The 19848-nt window shown below is 62.6% G+C and overlaps 1 protein-coding gene across 1 annotated transcript; it reads right to left on the reverse strand.

The window, feature by feature from the left end:
• Positions 1-1122: 1122 nt before the first annotated feature.
• TEAD3 (TEA domain transcription factor 3) lies at positions 1123-15302 on the reverse strand. The gene is given in 14 exon segments (XM_029999531.1): positions 1123-3953; positions 4647-4799; positions 5034-5174; positions 5361-5534; positions 5662-5795; positions 6179-6240; positions 6349-6392; positions 6621-6662; positions 6664-6759; positions 7097-7108; positions 9648-9710; positions 9842-9904; positions 11869-11933; positions 15052-15302. Coding segments are annotated over 14 exon segments (1299 nt in total). The 5' UTR covers positions 15188-15302; the 3' UTR covers positions 1123-3839.
• Positions 15303-19848: the final 4546 nt, after the last annotated feature.

Consider the following 19848-nt stretch of genomic DNA (forward strand, 5'->3'; position numbering starts at 1 on the left):
CGCAGCCCCCCGCGGGCATTGCCCCCTCTCTGCTCCCGCTGCTTCACCTGGCCTGGAGGGAGCAGGTCCTGTCCAGGGGTCCAGGCTGGGAAAAGCAGCAGGTCCCCAATATTGGGGCCAGCTCTTCTCCTTCAAGGCCTCCTTCTTCACAGCCCAGCATTGCATACAGGTCCCACAGCCTCTTCCCGGGACAGCGGTGTCCTCGGCAGTGAGCCTGACTCTGCTGTCAGGGTCTCTTTTTCAATCCTGCACATGTGGTTTTTTGCCTTTCTCAGCCTGTGGCCCAGGCTGGATTAGCTCCACAGGGAGCCTGGTTAGAAATAAGTCTCTCGGATGCCTTAATGCTGTGCAGGACCCCCAACCCGTGGTGCAGAGCAGGGGAGGGGGTGGCAGCAGGAGAAGCGGGGCTGCAGGTCCCCCCCTCCTTTGGGGACATCATCCCAAGTCCGGAGGAACAGCAGGACAGTGGTTTGCTGGGCTGGAGCGTGTTTAGCAGTGGTAGGAGGATTTGTGTATCGGTGACAAAGCAATTGAGTCTAGAGGTGTTTGGGATGTGCAAAGCCATCGGCCCTAATGGCATCGGGGTTCGGCCGGGGTGCCAGGCTCTGCCCATCGGCTCTGCCCTCGGGGCGATGGGAACGGGCACCTAAATACTGTAGTTTGGCTTGCAGAAAGGGGAAAAGCAGTCGGTGTTAAAGTGTGTCATCTGGGTCCTCTGGTTCTGGGACCAGGTGGGGTGTATTGAATAGCCAAGGCAAGTGAGCAAGGCTGTGATGGGTGTTTCTTACTGATAGGACAGACTCAGCCCTCCATCACCTGAGGCGTGGGCAAGGGTGCGACCCCTAAAATATGTGTCCCTGAACCCAGTGATGCTGTGGGGAGGAGCAGGGAAGCGTTTGCCGTGGGGTAGGCTAACCCAGCAGTCACCTTTCCCAAGCAAACCCATCACGGGTGATGCAAACCACAGCAAAATACTGCTGGACGTGGTATCCGGCTGCCCAGAGCTGGGGTCCTGGCAGAAGCATAACCCAGCCAAGGAGTTTCATGGGCTGTAGCAGCCCCTGTAGTCCTGGCCATCAAAGAAACCCACAAGAAATAAAAAAATAGGAACTTCAGAACCGCTTGAGCCAACCCATGAACAAATAATTTTAATGTTTTTTTCAGCAGACCGTAGTTTTCTCGGAGCTCCACAGTCTCCTCTCTTTGAAGTTGGACAGATACAGTAAACACAACAAATATATGATACAACCCATCACAGCTGGATTAAAAAAAAAATACACAAAAAATATAATACATAAAAAAATGGATTTTTAACATTGTGGACTGACACAGCTCTAAAAATGGTGATTGTAACCCTGGTAAGCTTTACAAAGTCTTTAAAAAAATAAAACAGTACTTCATGTGAAATTCATAAATACACTGGAGGAGAACAGAGGGGCTTGGGGGGGGTTGAGAAAGTGTCTCTGGGATCGTGGCTAAACCCCGGCCGGGGCCGCTGGGGCCACCAGGCAGCGTGTGCGTGGGGTGCGGGTGGGCACCCCGGGACTCGGTGGAGGGATGCGGGGATGGAGGGAGGGATGGAGGCACAAACCGGTCCAGTTAAAGAAGAGCTTTGTCCCCTGGCGGGGCCGGGAGCAGGGCACACCTTGTGTTTTATGGCGGGGAAGTTTTGAGTTTTCATTCCCAGAGATTTAGATCAGTGAGTGAAACGGAAGAAAGAAAAAGAACCACGAAACAACAAACAAACATGCTACATATGAGAACTCGGCCGGGCGGCCCCAGCACAGCCCCGGGATGGGATGCTGGTGCCTTTCCCTGGATTTTTCCCTCTCTCTTCCCCCCCTGCTCCGACCACCCCTGCTCACTGCGGCCACCTCCATCCAGCCCCACCACCGGGTCCTCGCCCGGGCACGGGGCCGGGGTGGCTCTGCCCCATGCCGCGGGGATTGGTGGCTTCTCCCAGCAGCGAGAGGTTGAAGTCCCCGCACCTCGCAGGACACACGGCATCGCGATGGCAGCCAAGGCCCTTTCCTCAGCCCTCGGGCTGTTCCTACTCCTCCGCACCCAGCAGCATTGAGCCTAACCCCCCCCCCTGCATCCCGGGCTCCAGCACCCCTCAAACCACTCCTGCCCTCCCGCAGCACCCAGCTCTGCAACTCCCACTGCCTTCGCTCTCCCACCGGCATGAGAAACCCGGCCAGACTTGCCCATCTTGGGCTCCCCGTCCCCCTGCCAGCCCCCTGCCACCCTGCTCCATGCCACCGCTGCAAAATCTGACCTCTGTCCCTCTGTGTCCCCCCCCTGCACCCCGGGGATGCTCTCCCCAGGCTCTGCCCTTGCAGCCACAGCCTCAGGACCGGGCACGTTGCCTTGGCTTATTTTGGGCTGCAGCCACAAAAATATCTCCAGGCAGACCCAGTCCCCTGTCCTGGCATCCCTCCTGTCCTCTGTCCCCTCTTTGTCCTCTCTGTCCCAAACTCTGCCCACCTGCAGCCTGGTCCTGCATTGCACAATGTGCTTCTCCCTGCACGAGCCGCCTCCCCAGCCGCTTCCCGCGGGATGCAAGCGAGCCGGCCAGAGCAGCTGCAGGGAGCAGCTGAAACCAGAATAGTCAACACAGAAAAAAGGCAAAAAAGGTGAAAAAAAAAAAAGGAAAAAAAAGGTGGAAAATGTACATATGCAAAGTAAATCAGACAAATCCACCCTCACTGCTCTCCTCATTACTCCTCAGCAAGTAACCACGGGGTGGGGGGGGGTATGTTTAGCCTGAGCCACCCCCAAGTGCAATTCCTGAAAGCACATGCAGAGCTCAGGGGATCCCACTGCCACATAAAAACCAGCCTCTGGTCTGCAGCAACCCCCGAGAAATGAAGACACCCCCCCAAGCCTTCCCTGCAGAAACCAGCTCCCCATGCCCAGCAGTTTTGCCGCATGGCTCCGACCCAGCAAACTCAGCTGCGTCACCTCCTCCGGACACCGGCACGGTGCAGGGGTGGCAGGAGAGCAGGTCCCGGACACCACAGAGGGGCATGATCCTGATTACAAGCACGGTGTCTTTTTAAAAAGTATTAAAAAGCACTTCAATTTTAAAAAAAGGAAAAAAAAAAAGAGCCATAAAAAAAACGGTTTGCATCGTCGATGCCCTCCCGCCTTCAGCGCCACCGGCTCCCGGTGCCCCGTTGGGCACGGAGAAGGAGCGTCCTGGGTGCCGGTTCCTGGAGAGGCGGCAGCATCCCCTCCACCGCCCTGCCCTGCCCTGCTCCTACCTGCTCCCACCTTGGCACGTCTGTCCCCACGTCCCCACCGCCACCCGGGCTCCGCCGGGCAGTACCGATGCCGCGGCCGCTGCCATGCCAATCGGTTTTGGACCAGACGTGGCACAACGCCGCGTCCTCCAGCCCGTCCGCGCTTGCTCCTCTCTGCTCGGGACCAGGACCGCATCTGAGCGAGGTGGGGGAGCGAAAGGAGGGGTCGTCCTCCGCGCCGATGTCCCGCTGCTGGCGGTGGCACGGCACGATCCCGGCCTTCATCGGCGACACTGAAGGGCCGGTCTCTCCCCATCCAGTGCCGGACGCAGGTTTCCTTTCTCCCTACGCTTCCTTTCCCATTCTTCTTTTTTTTTTTTTTATTTATTTAAAAAAAAAAAAGAAACTGTTCCTAAGTAGAAAACATCTGCGATCGCAAGTCAGTCTTTTTTGGCTATTGTTTTTCTTCCTCCTCCTCCTCCTCCTCCTCTCTTCAAATGACTTCTCACGAGGCAACGGGCACGGGCGGCTTTTCTGCACGGCCCCCTCCCTCCCCTGCGCACCCCTCGTGCCCCTGCCCGTCCCCGAGGGCCCCTAGTCCTTGACCAACTTGTACACGTGGTGCTGGGCGCCGTGCTCGCTGGTGGAGACCTCGAAAACGAAGGCTATGCAGAGCAAGGTTTCCTGGGTATCCCTGTTCGTAACAACCTGCGGCAGAGCAGAGAGCGCGTTAGGAGGGGGCTGTGCCCATGGGGAGACGCTGTTATTTAGGGGGATTGCACAGGCTCAGGTACAGCCACTTTATTTGCACCATCAAGATTTGCTCTCTGTAATTCAGGGGGTTGAATGAGCTCAGACACAGGCACTTTAACTGCACCATCAAGACTTACTACCCAATTTTTGAGGGGGTTGCATGAGCTCAGGCACAGCCACTTTAACTGCAGCACCAAAAATTTGCTACCCAATTTTTGAAGGGTTGCATGGGCTCAGGCACAGCCACTTTAATTGCACCACCAAAAATGTGCTACCCAATTTTTGAAGGGTTGCATGGGCTCAGGCAAGGCCATTTTAATTGCACCACGAAAAAATCGCTACCTGTTATTTGGGGGGTTGCACAGGTTCAAGCACAGCCAATTTAATTACACCAGCAAAAATTTACTACCCAGTTTTGGAGGGGGGGGGTCGCATGGGCTCAGGCACAGGCAATTTAATTGCACCACCAAAAAATTACTACCCATTATTTGGGAGACTCACACAGGCTCAGGCACAGCCAGTGTATTTGCACTGCCAAGGCTGGACGCCCCGGGGCTGGGCAGCGCACAGCGGGTATGGCAGGGTCGATGCAAGTGTGGGCTCCACACTCCTGGTGGGAAATGCTCCCTGGAAAAGGAGGGAAGGTACCTGCAGGATGGTGAAATTCTCCAGGACGCTGTTCATCATGTACTTCTCCGGGAGGTGCTTGAGTTTGTGGATGAAGTTGATCATGTACTCGCACATGGGAGACCGGTGGATGCGGTAGACGAACCGGCCGTTCTCCAGCCGCGCGTACTCCGTCTGCGGGGGACAGCCGGGGTGAGCAGCCATCCCATGGGAGCCGAAACACCGCAGGGGACGTGGGCACGGGTGGGTGGTGGCCAAATGGGACATGGTGGAGATGTCCTCTCCGCTCCACCCATGGACGGGCATGCATCCGTGTGTCCTACACCCAGCTCTGGGGCTTTCTTTATCCCGGGACCCCTGTGGACCTGATTCCCACCCCTTCCCGATGCAGTAGGGCACAGGACTCACCTCCACCTTCTCCACGACCTGCTTCCCAAAGGAGCACACCTTGGTGGAGACCGTGATGGTCATGTTCTCTGCACTGCTGTACTGGCTGCTGACACCATAGAAAGTCCCTGGCCCATCCTGGATCGTGCTGTTCAGATCCGCCTGGAGAGACGAGAGGAGGGAGGGGGTCCCGTTAGGTGCCATCACACCCAGTTCTCAATGGGGACAGGGGACACCGGCATATGGAGTTACTCAGGGTGGTCCTGCTTCACCCGCGGGGTGCCCAACCTGCAAGGAGTCCATGGCTCAAGGACAACCCTCCCCATCCTCATCCTCCCAGCATCGTACCCAAAATTTGACGAGGAAGAAGGAGTTCTGGGGCCCACGCTCATAGAGCTCCTTGAGGCCACCTTTCTTCTCAGGGAACTTGTCATAGATCTGGCGGATGTCCACGGCCTCCAGCAGCGGATCGCTGTACGAGGGGTTCGTCTGGCCGATGTGCACGAAGAGGTGTTTGCTGTACTGTAAGGACCGGGGCAGGGGAGAAATAAAAAAAAAAAAAGAGAGGTCAGATGAAAGCAAGATGCCACCAAGCACAGGGATGGGCACCATCCCACCCGGGTGGTGGGGACACGGAGGGGACCGTTACCGTTTCGGCGTCCCGCGGCACCTCCATGAAGGCGGAGTACTCGAGGAGCCGGAGCTTGGCGGAGGCGATGGTGCGGTCCTGCCAGACGGGCACGGCCGAGGCGGCTGGCGGGAGCGGAGCCAAGGGCTCGTAACCTGGGGTGGGGGGGCAGCCGTGAGCTGGGGCGAGCCCCCCCCTCCCTGCACTGCCATGGCTCTGCTGTCCTTACCGCATCCCCCCACCCTCCCGTATCTCCCAGCATGAGGGTTTTCCCATGGGGCGGCCAAAATACGGGATGTGCCGGTCCCGCTCCTGGGTGGAAAGGGACTGGGGGGGGGGACACACAGCCAGGAGCAGCAGGGTCCCGCTCACCGTGGAGCTTTTCACCAGGTTTAAACTGAGGCTTTTCCCCCAGCAGGGCTGGGCAGGGGACCGCAGGTTGGTGGCACTGTGGGTGGGAAGGTGGCATGGGACAGGGGACGAATAGGAGCTAGCAGGGGTGCAGGGTCCCCTGCAAGGGGGCAAGGACAGCACTTACTGGCTAGTGATGGAGGCATGGGTGGCTGGATGGGGTAAGCTGGTTGTGCAAACGGTTTAATGCTGGAAAACAAAGAGCATCGTTAGGTTAACGAAGCCCGGATCGCCCCAGCCCCTCACCAAAGGCGGGGTCTTGCCCAGCACCGGGCAGCAGAGGGGTCTTGTACTTACTCCTGAGAGGGTCCAGGCTGTCCTGGGATAGGCCCACTCCAAAACTGGGGGAACAGCACAGGGAAGAGTCAGCAGCTTCTGAACCCCCCCAGATTTCCCCCCCCACCTACTGCAAATCACGGGGAGCCCCCAACCTCCCCCCTTGCATTGCCACCGCAACCAAGGGGCCATCGAACATCCCCCCCATCCCTGGGAGGCTTGTACATGGGGATCCGTGTCCCCCCCCACACCCCAGGGTGTCCCCATATGGGGGGGTGTGGGGCTGTCCTCACCCTGGGGGCAGCAGAGAAGACGGCCTGAGGAAGAGGAGGGGGGGGGGCTGAGCTTGTTCTGCAGGACGCTGGCCGACACAATCTGCGCGGAGGACATGGAAGCCATGCTCTGCAGAGCCTTATCCTTCGAGACCTGGTCCTGGGGGGGGAGACAGAGGGGACAGGAGGGAGATGAGGGTTATAGGGGCAGACTGAGACCCCCCCCCCCCCCAAATCCAAGTGTGCCTGGCAGGTTTTGCAGAGCTCAGAGCTGGTCGTGTAGCCTGGCCAAGGGACCAGGGCAGGTGGATGCCCCCCACCCTTAAATGCACCCATGTTAATTAATGCTTGAAGCTTGCAAATGTGCCCTGGGCAAGAGCTGCTGGGTCTGGCAGGTGTCCCCGCTCCCCCGGGGATGCAAAGGGTTTAGCCCCTCCACAGAAGGGGGCAAAAGGCAATGGGGAACAGATGGCATCACAAACTCAAGCTCAACTTACCAAGTTCATGGCCTGTCCGCAAAAGAAAGGAAAAAAAAATGTTAGAGCATCATGGGAGCCTGCGGGCACTGTGTGCACCCCCCCCAAGCTGTGTATCCCCCACCCCAGCTCGTCACCACAGCCTGATCTGGGGAGCAAACCCTCGACCCAGCTGGTCACCAGGGGATGCACATGGTGGGCACCAATGCCTGGGCTTAATCCTGTTGGGAATAGGATGCCAAAGCCCCCCTGCTATTTTAGGGGGTTGCTGTGGCAAGCCAGGCCTGTGCCTCTGTTGGCTTTTTAATATCCTTTACAGCCTTTAATATCCTTTACAACCTCCTCAGCAGCCCTCAACGCTTGCAACCAGGGCACGGAGGGGAAGAGCCGCCCGGGTCCTGCCCTGCCCGGCAAAGGGCACCTGCACCCGGCTGCCCGGGGATGTTGGCACCAACTCCCCAACACCACAAGGAAGACCCTGGGCACAACCCCCCTATGCCATGTGTGCATTTATATAGAAGACCAGTTATTTTTCCTTCTCCCTTTTGCTCCGGAGGTCACAGCAGCACCGGGCAGTAGCGGAGGGCTCTGAGGTCTTGCCCTGGGGCCGGGCTGCTCCTCCAGCCACATCGCCAGGACACGGGTGTGCTGGTCCCACCGCACACCCTCTGTTTTCCCTCTGAACCTTCCTCAGGGATCAATTGCTTCATTTATTTTCACCTGGAGCAGGGCAGGAGTGGGGGCATGCAGCCACATGTCAGGCAGCACTAACACGCACATGACTGCAGCTTAAAAAAATATATATATTGCTCACGGAAGGGAGTTTCCATTCAACAGGACAAGCGCTGGGTGAGGGCAGAGCGCTGCCTGAGCCGGGCTTTGCCTCCAAGTATGGCTGGGAAGGGATGTTCTGCATCCGCAGCATATCACTTCAGGGGATCTCTGCCACCGCTGTTCCCTACCGGATTCTTGCAGACAGCGTGGCCAGGGATGGAGAGCACAGCCATGGACGCCGGCCTCCATCCTCGGACCCCTGGGGTCACTCCTGCCTCTGATTCCCCCTTGCGCTGCGCTGTGTGGCAAGGAAAGCCTATTTTATTTTATTTATTTATTTTTTTTTGTGCAAGGGCTTCTGCTGTTGCTGACCCTGCTGCCACCCCCTCCCTGGCTGCACCTCCTGGGGCTGAGAGCTGGGTTTAAAAGACATACAAGCCCAGAGGAGCCTCCCAAAATAGTTTCAGGTGCCCTCTCCCGGCTTCTCCAGCAGACCAAACCCGCCGGGGTGTGGGAGCCCTCCTGGCACCCAACTTATAGGGCACCGGGGTCTCTGCTGAAGGGCTTTGGAGGGCACGGCTTGGTGGGCTCCCAGCCAGCGTGAGCCAGAGGTCCTTAAATCTTTGGGGACCAAAATGCCAGCACCAGCTCTGATGGGCGGCCCCTGCTGCCAGCTTCAGTGCCGGAGGCTTGGACACAGCACCCAGGATGGGGCAACTGGGACGTGGGGAGCTGGCGATGCTGTTGGGACCTTGAGGTCACGGCAGCGGGGCTGAAAGGTTTTCTGGGCTCCCACACCCTCACCAAGGCAGCAGTTCCCCCCGGATCCTGCTCCCCGGTGTGACAGCGCAGGGATTATAACCCAGGAGCATCCCGGGCTGCGCAGCCCAGCCGGGAGCTGGCTGTCCCCAACAGGCAGTCGTGCAGTGGGGACCGCTCTGTCCCCCACCTTGCACCGTCTGGGTCCAACCCGAGCAGGGCTCGGTCCTTCGGCGATGCCCCCAGTCCTGCCCATACCCCCCCATCATCACCCTCCCCGCCACCGCCACGGTTACGGAAGGGTTAGTCGGGCTCCAGTTAGGAGGAAGAAAGGAAAGAAAAGCCGACCAGAGAAGAGAGGATGATCCAGTTTTTCCTCGCTCAGCTCCCTTGGCCCCTGGAACCATGGGCTGCTCTGGCACCGTCGTGCCCCCTCCCCAACAGCATGGCCCCATCCGGACCCGCTGCCACCCATATATCCCTGACGTGCCACCTGGGCCGTACATGTACAAGCCACCGGGCTGGCAGCCTGCAGGGACCCCTCAGGACCCCCCCTGCTTCTGCCCACATCCCACCGGCACCCGTCACGAGCAGGGCCAGGTCTCAGCTTGTGGGGGAGGCCCTTTGTACCCCTCGCTGGCTGCTCTGGGGGGTCCTTCCCCTCCTGGGAGAACCCCTGATGGCCCAAAAGAGGAGGCAGCCCTCGTGTATCACCGGAGGAGGGTTTAAACCCCCGTTTCTCCATGGGAGAGTCCTTGCCTGGGCGAAAGGTGGGGATTTGGCACCCAAATTCACCCTCCTGGGGGAGAGAGAAGGGCTCTGGTGTTCCCACAGCTGGATTCCCCCCCTTGCACTTCTCTCTGGGCATCCCACAATGCCACTAAAAATCATCCGGTCCCAGGAGCCGAGGGAGAGGGAAGAAAAAAAAAACCACCAAAAAAAGAGAGGTATAAAAGAAAGCAAGCAGCACACCGCAGAGCCGAGTGCGTTAGTCGTCAGCAGGCAGGCAGGCCAGGCGGGGCGGGGGCGGAACGCGTACCTTCAGCTTGGACTGAATCTCACGAGATTTCCGTCGGGCAAGAACCTGCAAGTGGCTAGAGACCTGCAGAGAGAGAGCAGAAGGAGAGGGGGAACAGCAGAGCCGTCAACCAGAGGAAAGGAGGAGGAAGGAAAGGGGCTGCCCATGCTCACAGAGACACCGCCGCGGACACCTGGGCAAGGGCACCAACGTACCTTGATGCCAACCTGGTACTCCCGCACCTTCTTCCGAGCTAGAACCTGTATGTGGCTGGACACCTAGCGCCCGCCACGCCGTTCGGAAAGGAAAATACAGAGAGCGTGAAGATATGTTCCCCCCGCAAGGTGGGATGCTGTGCCCGGGGAAGGGAGCGCGGAGAAGGAGGAGGGGGAGCGTGTGGGGCTGCCGGGGTGATGCTCCTGGAGATGCTGAGGCTCCTGCGCCCACCGCGAGCTGGAGGGAGGAAAAATGGGGGGGGACCCCCGGTGCTGCGCTGATTGATGCTGGTTTGTGCCCCCACCCCGGTTGGGGTGAAGCTCCTCGGTGTGAAGCTGCTGCGGTTGTGGGGTCCACATTTACCATCTCTTGGGGCTTCCCAGACAGAGAGAACCCCCCAGCCCCTGCGAGCGCAATGAGCTGCTGCTTGCACACAACGCTGAGGATATGGCCCGGCTGGTTTGGGGGTGCCCCTGGGTTACCCCAGGTGGGGCTGCAGCAGGACTGCCAGTCCCAAGGGAGATCCAGGAGGGACTGGCTCATTCCCTCAGGGCTCCTGCTGATCTTGCAGGTGGGAAAGGCGAGAAGAGGGTTTTTTTTTTTTTTGTGTGTCCAGACCCCTATAAGAGCAGGATCCAAAGAAAAGGGGCTGGTGTACAGGCAGGAAAGGCGCAGCGTGGCTGGGGTGCCTGCCCCAAGCCCCAGGCAGGGTGGGAGTCCCTGCACCCACCGGGCATTGGGGCTGATTTCAGCAAGATCCTTCTCCCACCAGTGCCAGGCTGTCCAAGAAGGGACACGAGGCTGTGCAGGACACGACTGCACAGAGGGGACAATGCCCCATGCACTCTCCCCTGTGCCTTTCCCGAGTCCCCCTGGAGCATGGCTTTTGCACAGCACCACATCCTTCCCTCCACGAAGGGTGGGCCCAGGGGGTCCAGTTAAGGCTTTAAAGCCAGAAATAAAGAGCTGCTCAGCGCTGGTCTGAACACAAGGACAGTGGCCAGACTCTGGTCCCTCTTCCTCCAGCATCAATCCTAGAGGGATGTCCCCCCCAGTGTCTGGGGACCAGCGTCCCTCCCTTGCAAGGACTCGTGGCATGGGCCAGTCCCAACGTAAGTATCCCCGTGTCCCAAACCCATCCGTCCCCCTGCGATGGGAGATGCACCCACTCCCCAACATCCTGGGCCACCGGCTCTGCCAGGACAGGCGGCATGGCTCCCGGCTGGAGGCCACCACGGAGGGGAGGGAAGAGCCACCAGACGTGTGACAAACGGACATGTCCCATCGAGGGCTGTGGCAGTCCAGTCCTCAGACAGGTCTGGTCTCTGGCACGAGTGTGCAGCGAGGGCTCGCAGCTGGGACGGATGCGACCCTGCCCACAAAATGTGCGGGCAAAGGAGGACCACTGCGTGCTCCCTGCCCTGCCAGCATCCCTGCCTGCGCGCTGCCTGCCCCAGCATCCAACCTTGCAAGGCAGCGAGGTCGGGGCAAGGGCTCTGTGGTACCTCCAGGCCCCCCAGGACCAGCACCACAGCCTGTTCCCTGGCCGGGATGGGGATGCCTTGCTTTCAGCCTGGGGGCTTTGGGGGTGCCTTCACCGTGGCGTCCGGCACAAGCGGCGTAAAGCCTGGCAAGGGGCAGAAGTGGGAACGGTCTCCAGATCCAGGTGGAGCGGCAAAAAGATGCATGCAGTTGCACACAGATGCCCACACGGATTTCAAGGGCTCCTGCCACCCGCAGGGTGACCCCAGCCAGGCAGGGGAGGCTGGGTGCTGCCTGCCCCCGCACCCCAAATTTCAGGGCATCCCCAGATCAGGCTGGGACAGACCAGCCCGAGGGCGTCTGTGCTCACAGACAAAGCTCCTCGCGGAGGATGAGGGTCCTGCTGGCAGCAACGGTGGCTCCAGGAGGGGACACAGAGGACGGGCGACGCAGCCGGACACCCGCTCTCCCCCAGGCTTACCTGGCACCCCCCTCGCACCCCCCCTAAGCTTTCCCAAGAGAACAAGCAGAGCGATGGCCTCACCTGCTTCCTCGTCCGTGTCTTCCCCGTCCGCAGCTTGATGTACCGGGCTATCAGTTCGTTACGACCTGCCGGCAGAGCCAAGGGGTCAGCCCCGGGGAAACGGGGCGGGGGGGGCCAGGGCCATCAGCCCCAAAAGGCACCTCCGGCCCCCAGCCCGTCCTGCGCAGCCCGGCCCGATGATGCTGGTCCTTAACGAGGCCGGTCCTTAACGAGGCCGGTCCTTAATGAGGAAGGCACTGCCAGGAGATGGCGCTGCCACGACAGCTGTCCGGCCCGAGGGGACATGGGGGTGGCCAGCACCCCCCCCCCCTCAGCCCAGTGGGACCCACCTTGCGGCCCCCCCCCCCCACCGGCTTCGGCAACCCCCAGATACAGGAGGGTCGGAGGGGGGGGTGACAGCCACCAGGGACCCCCCGCCACGGCGGTGTCCCCAAACACAGGCAACCACAGACCCCCCCCCCCCCCCCAAAAGCCAGCCCAGCTGGAGCACCCCCGGGGGAGCCCATCAACCCGCTCCCCGCAGCCCTTCCCACAGGGGTCCTGGGGTGCCCCCCCTGGCACCCCGCTTCCCTTTTGCAAGCCGTGCTGGCCTTTCCACCAGTATTTCCTAACGTCCTGGGTCTAATTCGAAGCAGAAGTTGCTTTTGCGCCACATTTTAGGGGCCAGCTGTGGCCAATCTACGTTCAAACGTCAGAGCAGCTGGGAGCTTTCTTCTCCCGGCCCTGGCCCCGGCCCCCCCGCCGCCGCGCCCCCCGCACACGGGGGCGGCCAGGCACGCCAGATTTATTTTAATGGACCAGATGGTCGCGGTTGGAACTTGTCGAAATGCCCTTGGAGCGGGTTTTGGCTTTAAAAAAAAAAAAAAAAAAAAATCCCTTTAAAAAAAAAAATATACACACACACACCACCCCCCCCACCTCTTCCACCCCAACCGGCCCCCTCCCAGCCCTGGAGCAACTGGGCCCTCCTGGAGGGGGGGGGACACATGGGGACAGACAGGGCCAGGTGCCGCGCGCGGACGGCTGCGCCTCGGGGTGCCCGTGCCGGGCAGGAGCTGATGGGTGGGCGGCTGGGTCCACCGGGGGTCCTGGAAATGGGAGCACCCCTTGCATGGCCAGCACGGCACCCCGGTGCCACCCCGAAGCACTGAGCACGGCTCCCGGCTCACCGGCCTCGTTAGTGCTTAACGAGGGCCAGGACCCCAAGTGTGTCCTTTAAGCCCAGGTGAGGCGATGCCCGCGGCAGGGTGCTGCCAAGGGGCGCGGGTGGAGGGGACGCCAGTGCCGAGCCCCAATTTGGGGGTACGCCTTCACCGAGCACCGCAGCATCCCCCTTTGCACATCCCGCTCCTGAGTCCCATACCTAGCCCGTGGGAAAGAAATATGGGAAAGAAATGCGGGTGCCTTCATGCACCCCAGTGGGGCAGTGCCAGCCCAGCACCCAGCGCCCAGCACCCAGTGCCAAGCATCTCCTGCACCCATCCTGCCTCGCGCCACGTCCCCGCCACCGCCCTGGGCTGCACCCTCGCAGCCTCCCCCCGCAGCTGTCCCCGTGCCCGTGCGCCCCGTCCCTGTCCCCCGTGATTCACCCGGGGCTGTGCCATTCCCTCCGAGAGGGCACGTCCTCCTCCAAATTACCACATTCCCCAAATTCCTCTCCCCTGACACCACCACGTGAACCAGTTGGACGGGCTGGGTTAAAAATAACCCAGCGGGCAGTGAGTGAGAGCGAGGGCCAGCGTGCCCGGCCTGGCCCCCCCCCCAGCTCCCACCTGCTTCGCCACTCCCACACCATTGGCATCAGTGGGGCACCGGCTGGCACGGTCATGGGCATCCCATGGGACCCCCAAAAAAAGGGGTGGCGTTGGTGAGCAGCGGCACCGGCACACCTTTATGTCAGATACCGGCATCGCCTCTGCCACCGGTGGCCCTGGGGATCCTGTTAAGCTCAGCACCGCTGGCCGGGGGTCCCGGGGGTCCCGGTGGGGAGGTGCTGGAGAGGGTGGGGGGAGATGAAAGGCGGCCGGCGGGGCCCGCTGCCTCTTTAAGCAGCTGCCAGATGTCTCCGAAAGGCTGGAAAAACCGGTCGGGGCTCGGCGTGCTGCGCAGGGCCAGGCTCCCGGCGGCACTTCAGCTATTCCCGGAGAAATCCAAAAAATGCACCCGCTTGGGAAGCCCTGTGCTCCCCCCACAGCCGCCAGGCCCGACGCCCCGCATTGGGGGCCCTGGCAAGCAGGGTGGCATGGGGACGGGGACGGTGGCACGGTGCTCACCGCAAAGCCTCGTCCCCTTTGCCCCTCTGTGCCAGCAGCGGGTGAGCCATTGCGGGTGACGGCAGCATCCCGGGCGGGTGTATTTTGGAGGCTGAGGATGGAGGCGCTGGCCTTGGTCCCTTCGTCACCGCGGGGTGACGGTAACATGGCAACCTGTCCCCAGCTCTGAGGTCACCTGCCCTGGGGGTGACATCGTGGGAGGTGGAGAGGAGGAGGGACCAGCCCCTATCCCGGTAGGGATGGGGATGAGGATACCACGGCACCTTCCACCGTTCTTTGGTGGCACCATGCGCCCTGCATCAGCATCACCCCCTGCCTGCGTCATCCATCCTCATCTTCTTCCCCCTGGTTGCAGAGAGGCACCAAGACAGAGGTGTTTCGGGACATACGAGGAACTCGGGCTGAGACCCGCCCCAAACTCATTGCACCAGTGGGGCCGACCAGCCCCGCTGCTGCCAACAAAGTCACCGAAAGCTGAGCCGGGTTGCTGGCGGCTTGGGGTGGGCGGCTGGCCCTCGCCACCGGGCGCTCTCCGCCACCAGGTCCGGTTGGGGAAGGTTTGGGGAGCGACGCGGAGGCGCACGGGAGCCGGAGGGCTGGCACCGGCCCCGCAGTCCTGTGCCCGCTCCCTGCCCGCACCCGCTCCCTGCCCGCACCCGCTCCCTGCCTGACGGCTTCACCAAACCAGTCGGTCCGGCAGGGCCGAGAGAGAGAGGGAGGGAGCGGGAGGGAGAGCCAGCGCAGAGGGAGGGGACGTGGGTCACTGCCACCTCCCCGGTCCAGCTCCGGGATGCACCCGGGGAAGCTGCTTTCGGGGTTGCGGGGTGCTCAAGGGCGACGGCCCGGTGTGAGTTTGGGGCAGGAGGTTTTGCTTCACCCCCGGCCGCCCCATCCTGCCCCCATCACTCACCGTACATCTTGCCCTCATCCGAGAGGATGATTTTCCGCCGGCCGCAGGGAGGGTAGATCGCCAGCGCCTCCTGGAAGCTCTGCTCGATGTCCGGACTCCACACACCCTCGGCATCATTGTCCAGACTCTTGTCCATGCCGTCCTGGCCATCTTCCCGCCCCTCCCCGGGGCTGCCGCTGGCGTTCCAGCTGTTGGACGCTATGGTGCTGGCTGCTCTGGGCTCCGACCCCGAGCCCCCACGGACACACGACAACCTGCCGGGACACAGGGGACACCCGTTAGACCCGGAGAGCCTTGTTGGGGGTATGGGGCTGCAGTGACAGCACGGTCTCAGGTCCGTCCCCGGTGCTGGCCCTGTCCCTACTTGCACCCAGGGCTGGGAGCAGCATCCCGGTGTGAGGCATCAGAGACACAAACAGGCTTTCTTTGGGAGCAGAGCCATGACTTCCATGAGTACCCCCAAATCCAAGCCACAAGTGACCACCCAGGGTCCACTCAAATAAAGTTTGGGAAGGAAACAGCCCGGATGCTGCATTATCCGTACGAGTTGCTCGGGCACACGGTGCCCACGGGTGACACCTCGGGATGGGGCGGCAGCAGCTCCGCAGCCTGTGAGCCCCGACCCCGCACCAGTACCCGCTGCCACCCAGCCGCCTCTTTGGGCGAGCCGGCCCCAAAACCACCCCCAGCCCCAAAAATCCCCATTCCGCCGCGCCTGGCAAAGGCAGAGCCAGGATCTGAAGGGAGACGCTGGGCGGCTCCAAGCCAGACCCCGTTAATAGGAACCAGGTGGCCGGAGCCCTCCGGCAGCCCTACCCCTGGCACTGGGAGAGGCCCCCAGCCCCGAGGATGCTCGGCCGGGACCCCGGGTGCTCCCTGGCTGGTGGGTGATGCCTAGGAGCCTTCAACCCTCCTCCTCCTCCTCCTCCTCCTCCCTTTGCCCAGCTCCCGGCGCAGTGTTTTGCAATAACATGTTTGGCGGCAGCTGCCGGCGGTGGGAGCGGAGAGGTGTCTCCTGCGCCGAGCTTCCCGGACGAGCTGGGAGTGTACAAAGGTCTCCAGCGCAGACATCTCCTTTTAAAGGAACTGCAGAAGCCCGCTGGCTCAAGCGCGCTGCAAGGCCTCTTTTTTTTTTTTTTTTTTTTTTTTTTTATAAAAAAAGAAACTTCCCCCCCCCCCCCCGCCATCTCTCTCTCCCTCGTCGTGATGTGATGTCAGCCCCTCCGGGTCCCCGCCGCCCGCCCCTGCCCGCCGTCCCCCCCCGCCTGCCGCTCCCCCTCTTGCCGAGCACTGTGGCCAAATAAGGAGAACTGGATTGTAGGATCGAGCCAGCCGGCCAAGGGAGGGATGGCGGCAGCGGTGTCGGACGGGCCTGCGGCACCCCGAGTCCCGCAGCGCCCCGAGTCCCACGGCATCCCGAGTCCCGCGACACCCCGAGTCCCGCGGCGTCTCGGTTGCGCTCGCTGCCGGGGTGCTCCGCCGAGGCAGCCCCCAGGAGGGATGGGTTGTCCAAAGCGAGCGGAGCGTTGGGGATGGGAGGGCAGCGGGAGAGCGGGACGAGGCGGCAGGCAGGGACGGCAAGGGTGGCACGTGGGGACGGTCCCGGTGGGACCCCCCCCTGCTTCCCCCCCGCCCTGCAGCCCAGCGAGCGCAGCAGGGCTCCGTCCCAGTGTGGCGCCTACAACGGTGTGCGTGGCTGCCTCGGCCGGGTGCCGAGCCCCGGCTGCGCCACGGCAGCCCGAGACCCCCCCCCAGCAGCCCAGGACCCCCGAGACATGGGGGAACCAGAGAACCCCCCAGCTGCACCACAGCAGCCCAAGACCCCACAGTCCTGCAGTGACCCCAGAGCCCACAGTGGCCTGGGACCCCACGGCAGCCCAGGACCCCCCAGCTGCACGGTGGCAGCTCAGGAGCCCCCAGCCTTGAGATCCCACGGTGGCCCGGGACCCAGCAGCGTCCCAGGACCCCCCAGCACCACGGGGCTGCCATCAGCTCACCCCAAGAGGGGAAATCCCCAGGAGCTGGTGCCGGGGGAGGGGGGGTGGCTTTGCAGGGACCCACCAGACCCCCTGCTCTCCCTGACTGATGGGTGCTTTTGGGGCCAAAGGCAAAGCTATAGGGCCAAGGACGAAGCTATAGGGCTGAAAGCAAATCTATAGGACTGAAAGCAAATCTATAGGGCTGGCTGCACCACTGCAGGCAGGATCCTGGAACAAACAGCGTGGCCAGTGCCCTGGGTCACCGTCCCCATGCCGGGCACTGCCCGCACAGGCAGGGTGCCGGCTGCCCGCACACCCAGCCTGCGGCACACGTGTCCCCCCGCTCCCCAGAAGCTCTCCAGCCCCCCTTCCCAGCAACCCCCAGCCCCATCCCACCCCATCGCCCCCCTGGCAGGGAAACCCCAACCCAGCCTTTCTGGGGAAGCCAGGAGAGGAGGGAGGGTGATGCCGGGGCCTCGGCCAAGGTGCGAGGAAGCAGCTCCTCCTCCACCAAACCTGCTTTTGGCCAGGCCGAGACATTGGATTTCCTGGAGGGAGGGTGCAAGGCACCGCGCTGACGCAAGGCACGGCCGAGCGCTCCACCCAGCCCTTACAAAACACCAACAACAGGAGCAATTAGGAAACCGGCATGGCTGGACAGCCTGCGGAGGGACCGCCGGCCAGACCTGCTCCGGGCAGGGAGGGGACCGGACCTGCCGGAAAACATGTCACCGGCTCTTGCCACCCAGCTGCTCCCGGGGGACCAGGGGGAGAAGCCCCTTCCCACGATGCGGGCATCTCTGCGGGGCTTGGGGACCCCAGGACCATCGATCCGCAGTGGGGATGCTCGCCCCGCCGTGAGCAGGGATGCTTGCTGGCACCCATGCCAGGAGGGTGCCCCCGCACCCAGCTCGCTCACCCCTCTGCACCCCGCTTTTGTGGGGTGCCACGCTCCAGCCCAAGGCTTTCGAGGGTGCCGGAGGGGGGGCTGCGCCCTTGCGAGGTCCCCCCAGCGGGTGCGGGATGGGTGCCCACAGCAGGCGGGGGAGGATGCCGCCAGGGCAGCCCTTATCTCCCCGCAAGGCCAAGGCTGCGCCGGGAGACGGGGACGGCGTTCCCACGGGCTCGCAGAGCTCAGCCCCGGCACCGTGTGTGGGGGACGCGAGGGAAACCTGGGGCTTGTGCAGGCAGCCGGGCTGCAGGCAGCTGCCTGGTCAGCGAGAGCTGTTTGGGGCTGGAGAGCCTGGAAAAGCAACGAGAAGCCTCTTTAAACCCTGCAAAAGCAAAGCGGAGGGTTGTAGAGAGGGAGGGGTGCTTGGGAGACGGGTGCTTTCGGGTGGGTGGGGGGAAGGAAATATTTTGGCGGCAGCGGCTGTGGTCAGAGTGGTGCGGCGGGCACCCCGCTGGGGCCGGGCGCGGGTGTCGAGGTCAGGAGCAGGGTGCTGCCGGGACCAGCACAACCAGCCGAGATAGGGATCGGGTCGAGGGCGTGCGGGGCAGCGTGGGGGAGAGCACTCAGGGCTGGGAGCACGGGGACATCACTGCTCAGAGCCGAGGGCTGTGGGGCCGCGACGTGGGCAGAGGTGCCCGCTGCCCCCACAAAGCCGGGGGCAGCACCCTGTTCCCATCCCTATCCCATGCCGCCCATTTGCGGGAACGGTGTGTTCCTCTTCCCCAGCGTGTTCAGCCCCAAAAGCGTTGCCTCATGTCATGCACCATGAGGTATGGCCCCAGCAGCTCCCACGCTGCCCCAAACCCCTGTGTCCCGGCTGCACCGGGGTGCACAGCAAAGAACCGGGGTCTGCCCAAAGCAGCAGGGCGATGCCCCACCACCCGCCCGGCCGAGCACCCCGCCACGCCACCCAGCTCTGCCTTGGCCAGTGTCACGGCACAGGGACCGATGCCTCTTGACGTGCTCCTTGCTGGCCCCGGCCACCCCTGCCCTCCGGTGTCACCCCTCCCTGGGTGCAGCCCCCAGGGTGCCGCTCTCACCCTTCGCAAACTGGGGGGGGGGCTGGCTATCGCCACGGCATCCCCCTGAACCACCGGGGATGCAGGGCACGGCCACCGGCATCCGTTGCACGAAGGGGCCTGCAGCACAGCATGTCCCCAGCTGACACCATCCGGGGGGACAAAGTGTGGGGCAGAGCAGCCCCAAGGTCCCCTCCTTACCCGGGGTTCCCCTGACCCACGGCGGAGCAGCACCAGGACCCCACAGGATGATCCCCTGCGGCGCTGGGGACAAAGGGGAGGCCAGCAGACCCTGCAAAGGTTGGGGGGGGTCTAGCCGCATCCCGGCTCCATCCCGCCTTCCCATGCGGGGGGCTTGGGGCGATCCAGCCCTCCTCCCTCCCGCCCTGCACCCAGACCCCACGGCAAAAGGATAAAAGTTCACCGACAAGCCCGGGCAGGCACGGCACAGCGCGGTGCTCAGCCTCGCACCAGCACGGGCAAAGCGCCGCCACCCACGCCAGCCCCGGCAGGGGGGGACGCAAGAGACCACCGTCACCCCCTCCCCATCACCGTGACCGGTGGCACCCGCACCCTGGGGGGCAATGGGGGAAAGGAGCCACCATCGTCCCCGGTGCTGAGCGTGCAGCCCCCCACCGCGGCCGGCTCGGGAGGGGGGCTGGGGAGCCACCCTGGCCCCGCTGCGGTGATGTCCCCAGGGACAGCTCTCCGGTGGGGACACACAGCAAGCTCTGCAAGACCCCAAATGAGGAAACCCCAAAGCCAAGGCTCCCGGGCACCCCAGCTCCTCCCCACGCCCCCCCCCAGCACATCGGGGCTCAGCGACAACATGGTTGGGGGTGCGACA

This window comes from Aquila chrysaetos, chromosome 24, assembly GCF_900496995.4.
Source record: "Aquila chrysaetos chrysaetos chromosome 24, bAquChr1.4, whole genome shotgun sequence".
NCBI classification, from domain to species: Eukaryota; Metazoa; Chordata; class Aves; order Accipitriformes; family Accipitridae; genus Aquila; species Aquila chrysaetos.